Source organism: Peromyscus leucopus, chromosome 3 (genome assembly GCF_004664715.2).
Source record: "Peromyscus leucopus breed LL Stock chromosome 3, UCI_PerLeu_2.1, whole genome shotgun sequence".
NCBI lineage: Eukaryota > Metazoa > Chordata > Mammalia > Rodentia > Cricetidae > Peromyscus > Peromyscus leucopus.
The window spans coordinates 142,976,339-142,996,174 of record NC_051065.1 but is presented as its reverse complement, the minus strand read 5'-3'; the positions used below and the strand labels follow the sequence as shown (position 1 = coordinate 142,996,174).

The following is a 19,836-nucleotide window of genomic DNA, read 5'->3' as shown; positions in this document are numbered from 1 at the left end:
CCCCCAGTTTTTCAAGACAGGGTTTCTCTGTGTACCTCCTGGATGTCTGGCAACTCTCTCTGTAGACCAGGCTGGCACTGAATTCAGGCCAGTCCTTTAATTGTTCAAAATAAGTCAACAGACAGAGATCTTCACGTCTTCTTTTCTAAGCATAAAGCTCTTCAGACATAAAAAGTTCCATTGATAATTTTAGGTTCAGAGCAATACAGCTGAGCCTGGCCTGGTGGCTTGTGTTCATAATTCTAGCACTCAGGAGAATGAGACCAGCCTGGGCAATGGAGTGAGACTTTTTTAATAAGGAATGGGAGGTGGAGAGATGGCTCAGTGGTGAGGACACTGGCTGCTCTTCCAGATAAGGGGGTTTGATTCCCAGTACCCACATGGTGGCTCACAACTATTTATAACTCCAATTCCAGGGTAGCTGATGCCTTCTGGCCTCTGTGGATACTGTATGCATGTGGTGTATAGTCACACATGAAGGCAGAATACCCATACATACATCATTTTTTTAAACTTGGACAGCTGAAAAGATTGCATATAGCAAAGTATGGTGCTCTGCACACTGGAGTCTGGGCAGAATTAGTCCAGCTTGGCTACATTGTAAGAATCTGTTTCAAACAAACCAACCAACAAACAAAAAAGATTATGTGTCAATATAATCTTGGAATAATAGTGGCTCCTTGGATATTAATTTTCTTGCACTCTTTTTTTTTTTTTTTTTGGTTTTTCAAGACAGGGTTTCTTGGTGTAGTTTTGTGCCTGTCCTGGATCTTACTCTGTAGACCAGGCTGGCCTCAAACTCATAGAGATCCACCTGCCTCTGCTTCCTGAGTGCTAGAATGAAAGATGTTCAACACCACCACCAGGCCGTGTCTTGATCTCTTGAAGCTGGAGTTACAGATGGTTGTGAACCACCATGTAGGTGCTGGGAACTGAATGCAGGTTCTCTGCAGGGGCAGGAAGTGCTGTTGGCCACTGAGCCATCTCTCCAGCCCCTGGTGTCTCTTTCTGTAAAGAGAAAAGTAGTTTTATAGCAATGAGTATGCTGTTCAAAGACAGAAGGCCCTTGTATTCCACTGCAAGCCCCTGCTCTGTCTACAAGAAGAAAGCCCCGGAGGAGATTCACTACAGCCTGAGGGTGGAGCTTTCTCTGCTTGGTGAAAAGTCCAACGCAGTGACTTCTCAAACTTGAACATGCTAAGGAGTCACCTACAGGTATAAAGTTCCAAAAACTGGGGAGGGCAGCAAGACCTGATAGTTCCAAAGAGTCCCAGGTCATGCAGGCAAAAGTCCTACCCAGAAGTAGCCATCCTTTACCAAGAAGCTCCGCCCCCCTCCACCGCTGCAGTAGCTGCCCTTCACCAGTGGCCACCTGGGTACATGCAGGCTCTTTCCCACCAGGTAACAAGGCCTGGAATTGCTCAGTTAGCACTTCCCCACCACTGCCCACATGGTGCAACAGTTGGGCCTTCATCTAAGGAGATCAGGACTGTTGTCATGCCTGGCTCACTTCTGCTGTGTGTGTCCTTGCCATCTAATAGAGAACAGACCCTAAAACTAGTTGGGATGGACACCACGGCAGCCATTGGTGAGTGAAGTCCACAGGATAGACCGGCCATTTCCCCCGCTGTGTGACTTCCACTGAATGCTCTTTGAGGGCAGGGGCTCTAGTTTTTTTCTCGGCCACATCTTTATCAGCTGGAGTGAGCCAGACACTTAGGCACAATCAGAAAGGGCTCTGGGGATGGTCTGCATGTGTGTTTCCCTCAAGGCGCAACCAGGGCCAAGAGCAGAACGAGGGTGCTACAGGCCACGGTAGGACCACTTCCAATCTGGCTTAGCCATAGGATTCGGTAGGGTCCAAACCAGAATGTTCCTCAGCAGAAGGCTGACCAACAAAATCCAGAGGCCCCAAAAGCCACAAGGGGAATGTGGTGAGTTGCCAAACCAGAGAGCGCAGAGGCAAATATCAAAGCCAGGGAGCACAGCCAGGAATCCCAGACCAGGGAGATGAAGAGAAAGCAAGTGGGCAGATCACAGCTGGGGGCGGGGGGCGCGGCGCAGGCCAGGCGGGAGCATGCATTCGAGGCTTGCTTTAATGTGCCTCCAGAGCCAAGCTGGGGTGGGCGAGTCAAGGTCAGAGGGGCCGTGGAGAGCTGGACAGAATGGGATTTTCTGGAGCTCTTTCATTTCTTAGAACAGAACCTGGGAAGTACGTGGGAGTGGGAGGCACATGGCTGGCTGCAAGGGATGTGAGAACGTGGGTGAGCAGCTCAAAGCCTAGACACCCGGTCTGTGCACACCCTCACCTAAGTTGGTATACACAAATCCCAGCATCGGTCTCAGGACTGGGGGCTGGATTTCAAGAAAGGAATTGGAAAGAAGTCAGCAAAGCCTTCACTGAAAGAAAAGGTGATAGATAGCACATATCTATAATCTCAATCTTTGAAAGCATCAAGAGTTAAAGGTCATCTTCAGCTAAATAGTGAGAAAGTGAGTGTGAAGCCAACCTGAGCTATGTGAGATCCTGTCTTTTTTGTTTGTTTTGTTTTTTGTTTTTCAAGACAGGGTTTCTCTGTGTAGCTTTGGAGCCTGTCCTGGAGCTCACTCTGTAGGCCAGGCTAGCCTCGAACTCACCCCACCTATATCTGCCTCCTGAGTGCTGGGATTAAAGAATTACGCCACCACCACCTGGCCGGAGATCCTGTCTCAAAACAATGTTACTGAAGGGGAAAGACAGAATGAAAATATGGTGGCAAATTTCTAATTTCCAGTTTGGCCTTGATGGTGGTGATGGTGGTGGTGTAGGGGGTGGGGGTGGGGGAGTAGGGGCTGAAAAAAAAAAAACAACTAATTCTTATTAAAAAAAATTGCAAGGTCATAAGACACTCTGCAGACTCGGAGTAATTATCTGATGACTCCTGACTACTTCTAGGATGGGCTTGCAAGCCCGCCAGCTGGCAGACACATTCCCTGGAATACAGCTGGTCACTGATGTCGCCTTCCCTCATTCTTCCCCCCAGCCTCCTGTGCACCACATCTCTCTACAGCAGCAGACTTCCTTTAGACACAAAGTGATTGCTGTACCAAAATACTGCACTGTTTAAAATAACCCTGAACTTTTGAATTATAACCTGTTTTTATGTTCAAACTATCTGAGTATCATTTCTCCTGCAGTTGTACATAAAATGTTTTTACATTTAAAAAAAGGACAAATACTATAGAATTGTATTACATGAAATATACAAAATATACAAATTCATAGAGACAGAAAGATTAGATGTTATCTCAAGATGGAGAAGAAAGGAATATAGAGCAATAATTTCCTAAGTACAGAATCTCTGTTTTGTGTGATGGAAAAGCCCCACAAATGGACAGTAGTATCAGGACATAATATCATGAATGTAATAAATCAATATAATTAATGTAATTAATGAATATCATAAATATAATTATTGAATGAATATTGCGAATGTAATCAATGAATACCACAAATGTAATTAATATCATGAGTGTAATTAATGAATATTATGAGTGCAATTAAAAATAAATAAATAAATAAATAAAATGCTTTCTTTGTCTTGCTTTAATGTTTTGTTTTGTTTCCCTGGATACATGGCAGGGCCACATATGCTAGGCAAGTGTTCTATCTACTACTGAACTACTCCTGCCTCTAGCTGGTTTCCTCTCTGGGCTTCCCACCCTCCCGGCCAGCTTCAGGCAAGCCCTGACCACCCAGGATCAGGCCACCTGCATTCACGAGGGCTGGCTGAGGAGGCAGACCAAGCGGAGGTAGAAAGGCCTGTAGTGTACTTACCGGGTGTGTAACATTCCTGGGCACTGTGATAAAACACCAAAGACGAGAAGCAAAGTATGTCTGAGGGGCTGCAGTCTGTTGTGGAAGATACGGGAACAAGAACTGCTCACGCCAGGAGCCGTGGAGCTTGTGACATCGCTTGGTCACCTCCAGGCAGATGAGGACACAGACAGCTTGGGATGGAAGTGTGCTGATCTGGACCCTTCAAGCCGTGACTCTAGGACACTACTGCTGCCAGCAAGGTTCTGGAACCTTCCAGAACAGTGCCACCAACCAGCTAGGGACCAAGTGTCCAAACACATAGCCCTGTGTTTGGGACATTTCACATTCAAACCATACTAGCTGAGGTTAGTTACCGATTTCCCGGGCCTCTTCATCCACAAAGAGAATGTCTGCAGGAGCACAGGGCAGCTGTGGACTTCAGGCAAGAAAATGTTTTAGAAGTGCTTTGTAAAGTGAAAAGTGCAAGGAAGAGCGGAGCGTGGTAGTGCATGTCTGTGATGGAAGCCTTTGGAACGCTGAGGCAGGATGGCAGGTTTTGTCTCAAAAGGTGTAGGTAGGTACCACCATCATCATCATCATCATCATCGTCGTCGTCATCGTCGTCGTCATCATCATCATCATCGTCTTTATCATCATCATCATCTTTATGCCTTAACTGTGTTGCCTCCAAATCAGCTACCAGACTGAACACTGCTGTGTGTTAGAATTCAGTTTGACTGCTAATTCCAAAAACTATAATAATGAAAGTGACAAACATAAAAATCCATCCCTCACATGAAATCTTAGAGCTGTGTAACTCTCTTGTTTTTCTGCTGTATTGTGAGTAGTTTCCAGTCAAAGGTCACCTGAGTCCAGTGTAGCTACACAAAATCCAGCCATCACAGCACATTCCCAACAACTCCTCAGAACAAAGAGCATACTCCCTCCCTTTTAGGTCATTCCTGGAAATTTCATTTCTGCTTACCTCTAGTAGTCAAACTTAGTCACATAACCACATCGGACTGCAAAGGAAGCTAGGAAATATGGTTTTTCTGAGTGACCACGTGTCTAGATAAAAAACAGAGGGGTCTAGTCCTTTTATTTGAAAAGGAGGTGGCAGTCTCTGTCAGAAGTGGTCACTTCTCCATCCTCACCTCCCTGTGAGCAGCAGCAGGCCTCCCATGACCCCAAAACAGTTCCTTTACTACTGAGAGCAAATCACACTCCTGCTTCACCTCCTCCTCCTCTGTCTGTAAACGCACCGCGTCCCAGCACAGGGTTGGCCAGAGCTTCTCTTCTCAGCCCCAACTCTCCTCTCAGTCATGACCCAACTCCTGACTCAAATAAGAATCTGGGGGTCTGTCCTTCCTGAGTCTGGCCCAGGGAGGAAGGTGCCCACCAAAAGGCAGGCCCTGTCATCCAGGCAAGGTCTCCTGCCTCCCTGCTCAGGACAGGGAGCAAAGGGAGAGAGTGCAGCAGGTACAAGTGGGGTCCTGCGTCAGCCCCCTCTGAACCCCAAACTAGTTCAGTTTAGCAGCACAGAACAGTAGTTGATGCAAATTTGGAGCTTGGTAGTGTTGTGGGATGATGGCTGCTATGAATTATTACACGGGGACCCCCCAAGGGTATCCTGCGCATGCAAGGAGACATGCTGGTGTGCCCGGCAGATGCAGCAGATGCAGATGCAGGCTGGTGGGTGACCCACTCCATGAGGGTGTGGTGGCGGGTGGACGTTCACGACCCAGATGCTACATCCCCACGGAGATGGTTTATTATAATAGAGAGACGAAGAGAGGATAGGAAAGAAGAAAGAGAGGGAAAGAGAGGGGTCAAGGGGTGCACACCTCATGGGAGTGGAAGGAGTGGGGGAGGGGCGGGGACGACCGAGTTTTTCCTTAAGACGAGGCTTTAAGTCAGGATGCAGGGCAGCCCCAAGGGCCGGGATCAGAATATTAACAATGGCCAGCCTCTTACCATGCCCTATTCAAAAAGCATTCTAACTCTTCAGCTCGGAGTTCCGTTCCTGCTCCCACTGGTTTGGTTCAGCACCGGCCAGTCCCAGAGGGCATCTGCCCTGTGCGCATCGCTGGTTTGGGTGATAGTCTTTGTGAATAGTCTCGGAACTCCACTCCTGCACAAAGAAATCACATGCGCGCAGACCTCTGTGTTTGCAGCAGTCTTTACTGAAGATTTGAAGAGATGAAGGGGGTTTACATAGAAAAAAGTACAAAAGCCTTAAAGCTGAATATCAGACATCTGTGAGTGAAAAACATCATTTCCACAGTCTGGGCTCTGCCTCACCAGAAAGGCCCGTGCCCATCTGCACCCTTTCTTACTCACGAATATATATATACAAAAGCCGAGTTCAGACACTTTTTAAAGAATTTTTATTTCAGAGATCATTTTCACTGTGTAGTTCATGCTGGCCTCAATTTCCTCCTGAGTGTGTGTGTTGGAGCGGAGAATAAAAGTATGCACCCCGGCACCTGGCTGGGCATATTAGTTAACTACATTCTCTATATGGAGTCAAGTCTTTGAGGAAAATGTAATTTTCTTTCTGATCTGTAAGATCACAAGTTATCCAAAGCGCCACTGCCCCCTGTTACCATAGCTCTAAGAAAGAAAATAGGTTTTCAGCGGGGGTGAGATGCCGGTGGCCACTGGGCAGAACCCCTGAGAGAAGCCTACACTGTTCTGTTGTCTCTCTTCCTGTCACAGCCTACCCTCAGCCCTTCTGCATTCAACCCCCAGCCTGGCAAAGAAGGGGTGCACCACAGACCAGAGATATAAGACCACACCTCAGGCCCCTTCACCTGTAGGTCTGTCTACGACACCACTACTTGTACACACAAACACATTAGTTCCTTTTATGCATGGGGGGGAGGGGGTTGTGGTTTTCTTTATATTTTATTTATTTTTAATTATTGGGGTTTTTTGTTGTTGTTTGGTTTTGTGCTTGTGCTTGTTTGTCTGGTCAGGACACATTCTTTCCATTCCTCTGACACTTGGTTGGTACAATCTGCTGTTAGTGTCAGACCCTGTGAGGCAGAAAGCCCTTCACCTGTCCCTACCGCCGCCATTTCCGACGTTTCCCGCTAACTAGATAACACCAGGAGGGTTTTCACTCCCAGGGTAGAGGGCTCTCTGTTCCCAGGACTTGGGGACCCTTCGTCATCTCTCAGGCCCGGTGACATGGGTAGCCCTGTCTGGTCCACTCTCCCTTGCCTCCCACAGGGCTGCCGAGTAGAACATGCCCAGGAAACAAAGTTTCCACCCCCAAATGCGGGGGGGGGGGGAGCGTGCTCCTTGGTCGACTCCAACAGCTCTAGGGCAGCTCTAAAAATAGCATCAAAGGAATGTACTCCCTTGCTGAACACCTCCAGGCCTTGCCACCACCCTGAGAGAACTCCAAAGTCCACATCCATCCACACAGGGAGTGCAGGGGACGCGAAAGACTGAGCCACTGCCTTTCCACCTGCCATGCTGGCCGGAGGTATGTCCAACTTCTGTTGCTCAACATACCCGCAGGGCACACCCATCCCCTCCCTGTCTCCAGGACTCTCCATCCCTTGGAATGTTCCTTCGGATCCACTTGTGTGTAGTTCAAGAGTTAGTGCAGATTCTGGGCCTCAGCAGCCTCCCCTAAAGTGACACTAACCTTGGTGCCCTTTTCTCCACAGCATTTCCCATTGCCCACAAGTCTCCTTAACTCACCTCCAGGCACCCCTTCCTTAGTCCAAAGCAAGCTCATAGCCACCCTGGCTGTTTTGCTCATGGACACATTCCCGGGGCCTGCCACATCTCAGAAATTAAACAACTACTCACAAAGCAAAAGAAAAAAATGCACCAACAACCCAAGCAACTTCCTTAAGCTCTCCGGGCCTCACTTTCTTAATCTTCAAAATAGGACTGGCAGGCACAGTGGTGAGCACCCATAGTCCCAGCTCCTCAGGAAGCTGAGGCAGGAGGATCACTGGAGATATTAGCCCAGACCAGAGAGGGTGAGCTCATCTAAAAAAAGAAAAGAAAAAAAAAAAAGAAAAAAGAAAAAAACCACGGCGCCAGTACAGTATCATCATGTGGCGTGGAGGTGCCCTAGTCCAGGGCCACACTGAGTCAAGTGGAGAGGAAGCTAAGACTACTGTCTTCTGTGGCGAGTCTCCGTGAGGCCACTGAGGTCAGTTCACACAGGAAAAACTCATGACCCACGCTGGGACCCAACATCTGACCTGCTTCGCACAGGAGAGGGTTGTGTCCTTCCTGTCCCTAGTGGCTGCCCACATAAAAGTCTGAAGTGTCTGAGGCTGAGGCTTTCCAAGAATGCTGCTCCCAGGCAGCATGCACAGGGGGAGAGGGCCAGGGCTAAGATCTGAGGGAGCTGCAAACACAGGCCTGCACATACATGGAGGGGTGAATGCTCACCACAGGGCCGGGGATGCAGCAGTCTTTCTGGGACCCTTGACCCCCTTTGACAGCAGGATCTCTACACAGTGCAGTAGGAAGCAGGTCCGCAGACACCATCCTAACATGGCGGGGCGGGATGGGTTAAATTGCTTCGGGTTAAGGAGAGGGAATGTGGGGGCTACAGAAAGACCAGGTGACTTGTCTGTATTCCTCATCTGAGATGCTGCCAGGCTCCGCCCTATGCTTGTGTGCATACTTCTGGCACAGTAACTCAGCCTGTGCCAAGCCCTGGGGTCCACCCCAGCACCAAAAAACCCCACAGAAATAGCATCAATAAATACTAGCCATTCTCCTCTCAGAACTTGTTCCCTCAAGGGCTATTTCTTCCCTGAGACCCCTGGATGCCCCCTATCTGAAGGGCAGTTGCGTAGGATCACACCCCCCACCACCACACCCCCCTCCACCCCCAGTGCATAGCTCCCGAGTCGGGCTCCTCAGCTAGAGCCGAAGCTCCCACGGTTAGTACCGATGCATATTTATTGAACATGTGGGTGTGCTCAGCACTATACGAGGCACCGTTCATACACGAGGTAGGTGAATGTTATACCCATTTTACAGATGGGAAAACTGAGGCACCATGACATTAACACACCAGAGGCTGCACATCAAAGTCAGGTTAGACTGATTCCAGAGCCCTCGTTTCTCACCTCTGTAGCATCCCCTCAATGCTGCCCTGCCCATTTCTACATCACCACAGATACATCCCTGAGTTCTGGGCACACACAAACACACCCAGGTTGGATCTTTCTTCCGGAGGCTCCACCTGGGGCAGTAGACACCAGGAAGCCTTGAGAGGGCAGCAGAGAGCCAGATCCAAGCCTTCCAGAGGGAGGGAAGCAAGGAGTTGGGGCTGAGGACCAGATCATTTAACTGGCATAGTACCCAGCTACTTTTGTTTTGTTTTGTTTGTTTTTCAAGACAAAGTTTCTCTGTGTAGCTCTGGCTGTCCTGGAACTCAAAGATCCGCCAGCCTCTGCCTCCCAAGTGCTGGGTTAAAGGCGTGCCCCACCACCGCCCGGCATGACCCAGGTACTTTACAGACATCCTCTCCTCACCAGCGCTGAGCAGAGAGGAAAGGTCACTAATAGGGAAGCTGAGGAGCCTGACAGGGCCAAGCAGCGCCCACGCTGGCCCTGAAGTGGGACTCCCTACCTCGGAGCCTTGTCTGGAGCCACCGCCCCCTGCAGGGCCACTGCAGGGCCACCTGAGTAACTCTTACCCAGTCTCCAGCCAATGACTCTGTTGCAGCCACATCTAAATCCAGCCCTGTGTGCAGGGGTGGAGCCTTCTGCTACAGCTATCCTCAGGCAGTCATGGCCAGGCTGACAGTGCACACTTGGTCATGCACAGCGTCTCTGGCTGTGTGACCCACATGCCATCTGTCCTCAGGCCACCAGTGTGACCGACAGCAGAATGTTCCGGCAGCTGAGAAGGGACCACTGGGTCTTGAGCTTTGGTGTTTGGTGATGAGTGCCTGGCTGAGTCCACTGGGATTCTGGGTCCTGGACCATTTGGAGGCATCTCTGGGCTTGCTTCCAGCTTGCTTCCTGGTGCCCCCTTCTCCCCTGCCCTTCTGGGCTCATACAGCCAGACCAGCTCCTCTGAAAACACTCGGCACCTCGGGTTTATTGGGGGTCGGGCCCTGCAAGGTCAGGCCGTTTTCTCCTCTGCTCAGCTCTCTCGGCACTTCTGGGGGCCGTCCCTGAAGATCCCCTCCCAGGTCCCCATTTCCTGGATTTGTCCCCCCACCATCGTTCTCCAAGTCTCTCACTCTTTCACGAGCCGGTAGATGTGGTGCTGAGTCCCGTGTTCGCTGGCTGACACTTCGAAGACATACGCAATGCACAGCAAGGTCTCCTGCGTGTCTCGATTGGTGATCACCTGTCGGTGAGACGGAGGTGAGGTGTCAAAGCCCTGGGTAGGGCGGCCCCTGGTGCCACCCACCCGCGCACCACACCCTGGGCACCTGCTCCACTTCATACCTGCAGGATGGTGAAGTTCTCCAGCACGCTGTTCATCATATACTTCTCAGGTAGGTGCTTCAGCTTGTGGATAAAGTTGATCATGTACTCACAGAGCGGCGACCGGTGGATTCGGTACAGATAGCGGCCATTGTCATAGCGAGCATACTCTGTCTGTAGAACCCCAGGGACAACGGAGGCTTAGACTCCCTTCACCCAAGCCCAGTTTGGCAAGGATGTACAAAAACCCATTCACCGCCCATGGGAAGCGGGGGCAGAAGATGGCCCAGGAGCAGAGCCATCCTCTGAGGTTTCTGGACCTTAGGCCGGGCCTCTCCTCTCTGTCACTAACATGACAGGCAGACACTTCCAGGAGAGGGACATGTAAAGACCCGGAAGCAGTGGCAATGAGCTGGGGCAGCTGCACGGGAGGCTGAGGTGAGGGAGGGCACCAGCACCTGTGCCGTGGGACTGCCACATGCGTGAAGCTTGGCGGTGGATGCTATTGGTACAGGAGCTGGATGGATGGCACAGGGGACGATGACTGGATAGAGGCATGAGCACCTCAAAACCTTGATGAGTTTAATGATGGTCATAACTGTGGGAGCTTTGTAAAAACTGCCTTTGCGGGGGTAGGACAGATGTGCCCTGGAGTTCATCTATAGCACCAAAACAGAACAAAACACAGACACACACACACACACACACACACACACACACACACAGAGCAACTACTGGATTACATCCCCAAGATGGAACGAAGTTATATGAGTGGGGATCAGTGGAGCTAACATGTGTCAAAAGCTTCCTGGCCACGGAACAGCTAGGGTTGGGACCCGGAAGCAAAGGTCACTTCCCAGGTCCTGCCTGGCACCTAGCTGTTTGACATGGGTGACTGTCAACTCCAGGTACAGAGGACACCATCAATGCAGACCCACGTGGGCCAGGAGGTGACCAGCCTGACATCGCAGGGTCACAGACGTGAGAGCCACAGGTACGCTCTGGTGGAGGCTTTAGGGTCCTTTGCCATTCTCATTACAAAATAAGAGCAGAATGTCACAGCTATTGGTCCAGTGGGTGGTGAAGACAACCTGCTAAGTGGAGGAAGTGGAGGGGTGGTTAACACAACTCCAACCAGGAAGTGAGGGTCAGGAGAGGTGTGCAGGGGTCAAACCCAGGTCCCCTTAGCTTGTGCTCACTACCAGCCTGCCTGCCTTTGCCAGGGTGAGTGGGAGAGAGGCAGAGAGTTCTGCCCAAGTGTAACGTCTCCAAGGTACTCCAAAAACTGTCTGCTGCTGGGATGCCTGGGAAGGGGGATCTAAAGACTGTCTCAAAAAGGGGGAGGTGGGGACAAAGGACTGTATAGCTCAATGGTAGAGTACTTGCCTAGCAAATACCAGGCTCTTACAAAGGTCCAAACATCTGGACAAACAGGGACTCCACGAGCTTTCAGCACTCAAGGAGAAAAAGCAGGAAGCGAACAGACCCTGAACATCCATTCTCACTTGTCTCTGCCCCTAGAGAGAGCTGTGTGACTGAGATAGCCCACTCCTACCCCCGGGCCCAACTGTCAGACTCAGATGGATTGGGGAGAAATCCTTGGGCTAGCCTGTGCTTTGGCCCTACTCTAGAAGATGTGGGATGCTTGCAAGAAAGGCTTGAAAGGAATCCCGACCAGGAAATTCAGCCAGGGCTCTGAGGCACGGATGGACAATTAAATCAGTAACTTATTAGATGCTTCACACCCAACCCCAAACACACACACTTCCTGGAGGTGCACAGAAGCCACATGGGGCCCACCCTCAGCAACCCTGCCCCCAGGAGAGCTCCAGGAAAAGGGAGCACACGGGCCACCCCCTTGGCCCTACACCCACGGGGTGGCCTCCTACCTCAACTTTCTCCACCACTTGCTTGCCAAAGGAGCAGACCTTAGTAGAACAGGTAATGATCATGTTCTCCAGGCTCTCGTACTGGCTCGAGACGCCATAGAAGGCGCTGCCCTCATCGTCGATGCTGGTGTTGAGGTCTGCCTGCCGGAGGAACAGGAAGACACAGTTGGGGTCCCAGTGCAGGTTCTCGTGAAGGGACTCTAGCCGGCCTGGGTGTGACAAACATGGCTGTGGCAGGCGCTGCCACGTTCCTCTGTCTTGCTAAAAACCATTAGATTACAGAAGGCTAGCCCCCAAGGTCTGTTCCCTTATTTGGCCAATCCCTCTTCCTGAGGATGACTACCAAGGTCCAGCTGTCAAATACTAAAGTCCAGCAATCAAAAGCCCCCTTTGGCTGCCCTAATTAACCTGTCCAATCAAAATCAAACACCTCGTCCTAACACTGGGTTTCCCCTTTACCTTTATAAACAGACATTTGCCTATGGGCCACGTCTGTCTCCTCTCTATCCAGAGGCAGTCCTGTGTCCCTCTGGAACAAATATCCCTTCCCTCCTCCCTTGTCCTCTGTCCCTGCCCTTTGTCTCTCTGAGGCAAATAAATCTCCTTCGTGCTGAGAACTTGATCTTGGGGTGTCTTGTGCCGATACTGGTCACTTCATCTTGGACGAGAGAACATGACTTTAAAAGAATGGGGGCAGGACATGGGTACAGCTCAGTGGGACAGCCGGCTGTTGGCCTGGAAGGACCAAAACAAAAAATAAAACAAAACAAAACAAAACAAAACAAAGAAGAAGAAAGAAAAAAGAAAAAAAATTGGTACACAGCAAGCAAAAGAAAGCCTCTGCCACCCCCCACACCCAGACTCAATGTAACTCTGGTTTGTTTCCCAAACAATGAGAAATAAGTCCACAGCTGCCCACATGGAGCCAGGCAATTACTTCTTGGTTGGATATTGTATTAATTACTTTGGGATTGCTGTGACTAAATACCACATACAAACAACCCAAGGGAGGTTTTTTTTTTTATCTTGGCTCTCTCAGTCCCTCAGAGCAGGGAAGGCATGGCAGAATGATCCCGAGGCTGTTCACACGGCATAGGACAGGAAGGAGAGAACACGAGCCCAAACCAGGAGTGGGTATAACCTTCAAGGACTTGCCACTAGTGTCCTATTTCCAGCAGCAAGGCCACAACTCTTAAAAGCTCTACTGCCTTCCAAAGAGAGCCACAAGCTGAAGACCAAGCATCCCAAACGCAAGTCTGTCTGTAGGAGACACTGTAGATTCAAAGCCTATCCCTGGCCCAGAAAGGCTCGTATCCATCTTACAATACAAACAAAAACATGGAGTCAGAAGTGTCCAGAGTGCAAAGTCTCTTCTGAGGCAATCTGAGCCACTGACCCTGAAAAATCAGAAAGAAAAACCTCACACTTCCCATTCATCCTGGAACCGGGTAAACATTCCATGTCAAAAGGAGCACAACAAGAAGAAACTCGGGCACCGGAAAGACATGACTCAACAGTTAAGAGCACTTGCTGCTCTTACAGAGAACCTGAGCTAGGCCCCCAGCACCCATGCTGGGCAGCTCACACTCTTATGTTCTCTTCTGGCCTCCATACGCACCTGTACACGTGTGCTCACATACACACAGATATCCCTTCACGTGTAGCTGGCACTGGGACACCTATCAGAGAATCCAACCCTTCTATACATTGTGTGGCCTCACAGGCTTTTTCTAGAACCTAGATGCAAGCCCCATGGCCCTATAACTCATGCATTTTGTAGACTTGCAAAGCCAGCAAACAGTGGATGATGGCAAGTTCTGCTGCCAACTCGAGAGGTAGCTGGGTCCCCACCGACATGACTCAGTGTCATCTGAGTGCCTATGTGGCTGAACTTGGTAAACAAGTTCCAGGACACCCTTTCAGCTCTTTGGTTTGGGGGGTGTTCTTTTGTTTTGGGGTGGGCTTTTTCTTATTTATTTTGTGTGTATGAGTACACCCATTCCAGAGGACGCATGTGGAGCCAAAGGACAACTTTTGGGTATTGGCTCCGTCCTTCCACCATGTACTTCCTGAGGATTGAACTCAGGTCGTCAGCCTTGGAAGCAGGTGCATACACTCTCCGAGTCATCTCACTGGTCCTAACATATTCTTTGTTTTAATTAAGGAATCCTTTCTAAAATTTATATTTTTTTGTGTGTATGTGGAAACAGGTGTTTGCCTGGCAGGGTTGGCCTGATTTTGCTTGACGTGATGACCTCTAACTCCATCCATTTCCCTACAGATGACTTACAGAAGGCTGATTCTTTGTTTTCTTTTTGTTTTTCTGAGACAAGGTCGGCTATGGAAGTTGGCTGTCCTGGAACTCACCATGTAGACCAGCCTGCCTCTGCCTCCTCCCAAGTGCTGGGATTAAAGGCCTGCACCACTCCGCCTGTCCAGAAGGCTGATTCTCATGGTGGGGCTTCTTCATCGACAACGCAATGCAGAGGTAACTGGCACGTGGACCAGGGTGCAGGCTGTGAATGCAATGTGAGCTGCCAATCATGATGCAGGTTCTGAGACCCACAATGCTTCAGCAGAGAGCCCAGGGAAGGTCTGGGTAATATTTGAGCACAAGTGACAAGCAGTCTTACTCATGACCGCTAGGTGACGCTCAAGCACTGGTTTTATCTCCTTTGGCTACTTCCTTTCAACAGCAAAAACCTTTGTGTAAACTGACAAGGAAGTGTTAATTACCCTGTAATTAATGTGGCACAGAAAACGTATTATGCAGGCACATACACGTGCACACTCGCAGACAGACAGACAGACAGACAGACGCACACACACACACACACACACACACACACACACACACACACTACTGAGAATGTCTAGCCTTTACCATTATGGATGAACACAACATGCTGAGTGAGGAAAGCAATTATGGAACAGAATGCAGAAATATTTTTAGGATGTCTCACTGCACTGAGCATGAGTTAAATGGAGCCATTCTTCAGGAGGAAGGAAAAACAAAGAAACAGTTACAACAGCATCCAAGCCAATGTTTAGTCCCCTTACTAAACCCCCTCCACTCCCTACCCAGAATGGCTTCAGTCTCCCCATCCTGCCGCCATCATGATCCTGTAGGGGAGGGCAGCTGGGGGGTGTGGGTCAGCCATGGTCCAAGGTCTTCCTGTGACAAGTGAAGTGAACAAGGACCCGAACCCAGGCTTTCTCTCACTTTCTCTAAGTCATATGACCATCCTAGAAGACCAAGTTTGTCAGAGTGGCCTGAAAAAGTTGAGAGACAGTTTGTGAGCTTAGAGCACACTGTGACTAGAACGGTAGGGCTAAAATGTGGGCCAACTTTCTGGTCCAAAATCAACTGCCTGGAAAGGTAGAGGCTCTGAGGGATGAGGCCAGGGTGACAATACTCAGACAACATGTTACACTCCTTAACCACACAGATCCTCCATACCCTCATGGTGTCTTTGTTTGAGCCAAGATCTTGTTATGTAGCCCAGGCCAACCTCCAATTTTATTCCCTCTGCCTTCTAAGTACTAGGATTACAGGCATCCATCTAACTTGTGCATCTTTTTTTTTCTTTTAATTTATTTATTTTTTTTCTTTAGGGCACCAGATCTCATTACAGACGGTTGAGAGCCATCATGTGGTTGCTGGGAATTGAACTCAGGACCTCTGGAAGCACAGCCAGTGCTCTTAACCTCTGAGCCCCACTTGTGCATCTTTTAATGATACTTTCTTTCTTTTTTTTTTTTTTTTTTTGGTTTTTCGAGACAGGGTTTCTCTGTGTAGCTTTGCGCCTTTCCTGGAACTCACTCTGTAGACCAGGCTGGCCTGGAACTCACAGATATCCGCCTGCCTCTGCCTCCCGAGTGCTAGGATTAAAGGCGTGTGCCACCACCGCCCGGCTTAATGGCACTTTTAAAAAGTATTTGTTTGTTTATCTATCAATTTATTTATTTGTGTGTGCGTGCTTGCACATGCATGGTGGTGTGCATGTGGAGGTCAGAGGACAACTTGCACGAGTCAGTTTTCTCCTTCTAATATGTGCATTCCAGGCGTTGAACTCAGGTCATCAGGCTTAATGGCAAACACCTTTACTCACTGAGCCATGTGGCAGGACTTTGTGATATCTTTGACATCAATTCACTTTTATTCCTTAATTTTACCCTAAGCAATATGATCATGAAAGCAAGGACTGGCTTCTTCTTCTTCTTCTTCTTCTTATATAAGTCAACTTAACTATTAAATAGAAATGTCAGCAGATGGAGCACTTATAAGACCCCTCGGTGCACCATGCTGGGAAGACCCGATACCAAAGAGCTCCTCAGGCCACACATAAAAGCAGCCTTCCTGTCTCTGTATCCCAAGCTTGTGTGACTTGTCCAGGGGAAGGTCCACAGGGTACAAGATCCCTGTCCTTGACAAATCTCACTCAGTGCCTGGCACACCTGGCCTTTCAATAAAGGTTGCATGCAGCTGTTCCACTTCTCGGCTCTGGGTGGTGCTATGACAGAGGAGTCAGGTCCCAGAGGACATCAGTTACTGACCCCCCGAGTTCTTGACCTCGACTTAAGCCCTCCATCTCAAACATACTCCAGCTTTTCAGTCATTATAGGACCCCTTTAAAACACTCATTCATAGCCAGGCAGTGGTGGCGCACGCCTTTGATCCCAGCACTCAGGAAGCAGAGGCAGGCGGATCTGTGAGTTCCAGGATAGCCAGAGCTACACAGAGAAACCCTGTCTCAATAAACAAAACAAACAAACAAAAAACATTTATCCAGCCCCGGCCCAGCATTTCTGGGCTCTGTGGGACAGAAAGCGGCTAAGGAATATTTGTGCGCTACGAGAAAATTTGTAACTAAAGAAAGTAAGATTAGTGAGATGGAGGGAGGTCCACATCACCCTAGAATCTGCCGAGAGCCTGTGAAGCACAGATCTGGGGGGATGGTGGCCAACGCCCGAGGACCCATCCCACAGTGCCTCAGCTGCTTCTTGGGCTCCTTGGGCTCCAGGGTCCATCCAACTTTTCCACCGCCTTACCCTGCAGCTGGAATCCAGGACAGCTGCCTCTCTCAGTGACCAGGCTTCTGAATACCCCACCCCCTCCATGCACCCTATTCATAGCGGTTCGTGAGGGTGGGCAGCTCATGGACTGGGCCTGGAACAGGTGTGGGGGATCAAGTGGCGAGCAGACAGCCTTGACTGTCACGTGCTGGTATGTGTCCGGAGGAATGTCGGGCCCAGAGGAGAGCTGTGGGCTGGATGGTGGAAAGCCAATTGTTCTGCTACCCGGGTCCGCCCAGTGTGCAGACTGGTGTCCCTTCCCCTGCCCAGGACAAGTAGTCTTCAACAGGTGCTGGGGGATTTACATTTCCAGCCCTCACTCCGGTGGGAACACTCGCAGAGCTGGGCCTTAGGGGCCCCACCTCCTCCTCTGCTACACCTTGGTGCCATCTGCACTGGGGATAAGCCCGGGCATGCTGAGGACTCCCACCACAGCCCCTCAGTGTGAACGCTAACTCTCAGTGGGGGTACAGGCAGCAGCTTGGGACAGGGGGAAACCAAAGTGGCCTCAGCCCTAGGCAGGTTCTCATGGGCTCTCCAGCCCCTGGGAGGCAGACTGAGCAAACAGGCAGGAGGAGAAGGCTGGCTGTGAGACAGGCAACAGTTTCTTGTCTGGACAGGTTCCCTTCCTAAGTGTGTGTGGCCAATCCCACAGCAGACAGTGGTAGGAGGAGGGAGCAGGCCAGGGGGCAGGGGACTTCCCATGACTGACCCAGACTCTCACTCACTCTTAGCAAATGCTCCTCACTACAGTTTTCTGCCTTTGAGCCCCTCCCGTGGGGACAGACGGAGGATGGCTGCTAAAGTGCTCTGGCCTCTGATTTCTCTCTCCTGATTGCAGCTCAGCCTCCCTAAGGCCATGGCATTTGGGTTGAAGCTAGAAGAGGAAGAACAAGGTCTTCCCTGAGTTCCCAGACTGGAGCCCACAGAACAACCGCTAACCTTTAAACTGGAAACCAGAGGCACACAGAAGCCGAGACTCCCTCAAGATCCAGCTCTCAGGGAGCGTGTCTGTCTTGTCATACTGTGAGGGCTCTCTCATATCCACCATGCTCCTGTCAAGTCCATACTGCCCCAGGTCTAAGACCCACTGTGGAGCTCCCACAGAGTCTGTGATAAAAGGCAATGACCACATGGCTGTTTATACAGCCATGACCGAGCATGTCTGCGGGACCAGCCCAGTCAGACTTCTGGTGTCCCAGCTGCCCCTACATCTCCTTCTTCTATCAGTTCCCTACCAGTGTCTCCCGAGGGAAGGCGGAGGAGTAAAGAGCCCATAGGGTGGTAGGAGGAGTCTCTGGTTTTACTTCCCCTGGAAGGAAGACTTTGCCAGTATTTCCTGGGAGAGAGGTCAAGAGCTAGAAAAAGAGCCCAGCTGCTCTCCTTTCAGAGGGCATGGTCAGAGCTAAGTCTGCCCTCTTCTCTGCTACCAACTGGCATTCCTCCGAGCCTTTCCAACAATCCAGAGCCTCTCCCAGGACCAGGAGGAGCAGCCAATCTGTACCTGGGGGCATTCTGCTTGGGAGGTCCCACTGCCTGACTGTGGAGCCATACTGTTGAGGTCTACAGTCTGGGTCTGGTACAGCAAACTGGTAAAACAGTTTATCTGTCCTCTGAGGACCAGGTTATCAACTAGATCCACCTTAGACGGTGTGGCAAGAATCACTAATGAGAAGCCCCGTGACCTGCTAACATGCATGTCCCTGTGATCTTTTAGTCGTCCTTGACAAATATACCAAGAATGGCCACAGGAATGATGGAGGCCCACCCAAAATGCACACCTCAGGCCCAAGCCCTTGTCTGCAACATGGGTTTCCCCAATTTGTAAAATGGAGATGAGCCTTACACAAAATGTGTCTAGTAAAATGCAAACTATTGCCACTAAATGAACAGGGGTGTGGCTCAGCTAGACAGGGCTTACCCGGCATGTTTGATACAGGGACTGCCTGGCACATGTGAGGCCCTGGGCCCCCTGTACCCAAAACTTAATAAACAAACAAACAAATAAATAAAAAGTGGAATCTATCGGCTAAAAGAAGGCAGGAGCCAGTGAGAAGGGCCCTAATATGTCTTGTCCTCCAAGGCAGTACACTGATAAACATACCTTACCACTGCCAGCTGGGCCTCCCTTCTGACTCCGATCACATCCCAAGGGCAGCTGGGCCAGTCTGAGAGAGCCACTAGTCACCTCACGTTGGAGGGGAATCCAGGGTCCCCGAAAACACACCAGAAATCGGAGGCTGCCTGTATGCCACAGTGATGCTAATTGAAGCCCACAACAAAGTTCACATTTCCCTGGTTCATCAGAGCGAGGTGCAGCCACACCAATTACCACACCCTGCACAGGACTTTAAAGAGGACCCCACAGGGAGCTCTGTAGAATTCTTTCCTAATGTTGGCAACGTGGAGATGATGGCTGGAATTCCAGTGGCCATGACCTTGAGGACAGAGGCCACACACTGAGGATGAAAGGAGACAGGACTCAGGCTACGGGATATGATGACAGAGCAGTCAGACCATCCCTGGAGAGTCTACCCCCAGGGGTCCTCTACAGGAATGAAGAACTTGACTTATGCACCAATGCTTTGGGCTTTGGATAAATTGCCCTCAGATATAACACTGGACTAAGCCAGAAATTAGAAGACAA

General features: G+C 50.2%; 1 protein-coding gene across 2 annotated transcripts in view; it reads right to left on the bottom strand.

Annotated features, from left to right (window-relative positions):
- Window positions 1-5,960: 5,960 nt before the first annotated feature.
- Tead4 (TEA domain transcription factor 4) overlaps window positions 5,961-19,836 on the bottom strand; it is a 52,004-nt gene continuing 38,128 nt past the window's right edge. For both annotated transcript variants that reach the window (XM_037204116.1, XM_028881523.2), the window contains 3 exons: window positions 12,114-12,254; window positions 10,246-10,398; window positions 5,961-10,144 (listed from right to left, as the gene is read on the bottom strand). In XM_037204116.1, coding sequence (XP_037060011.1) covers window positions 10,031-10,144; window positions 10,246-10,398; window positions 12,114-12,254 — 408 coding nt within the window. In that variant the 3' untranslated portion in view covers window positions 5,961-10,030. The remainder of the gene's footprint in view (window positions 10,145-10,245; window positions 10,399-12,113; window positions 12,255-19,836) is intronic.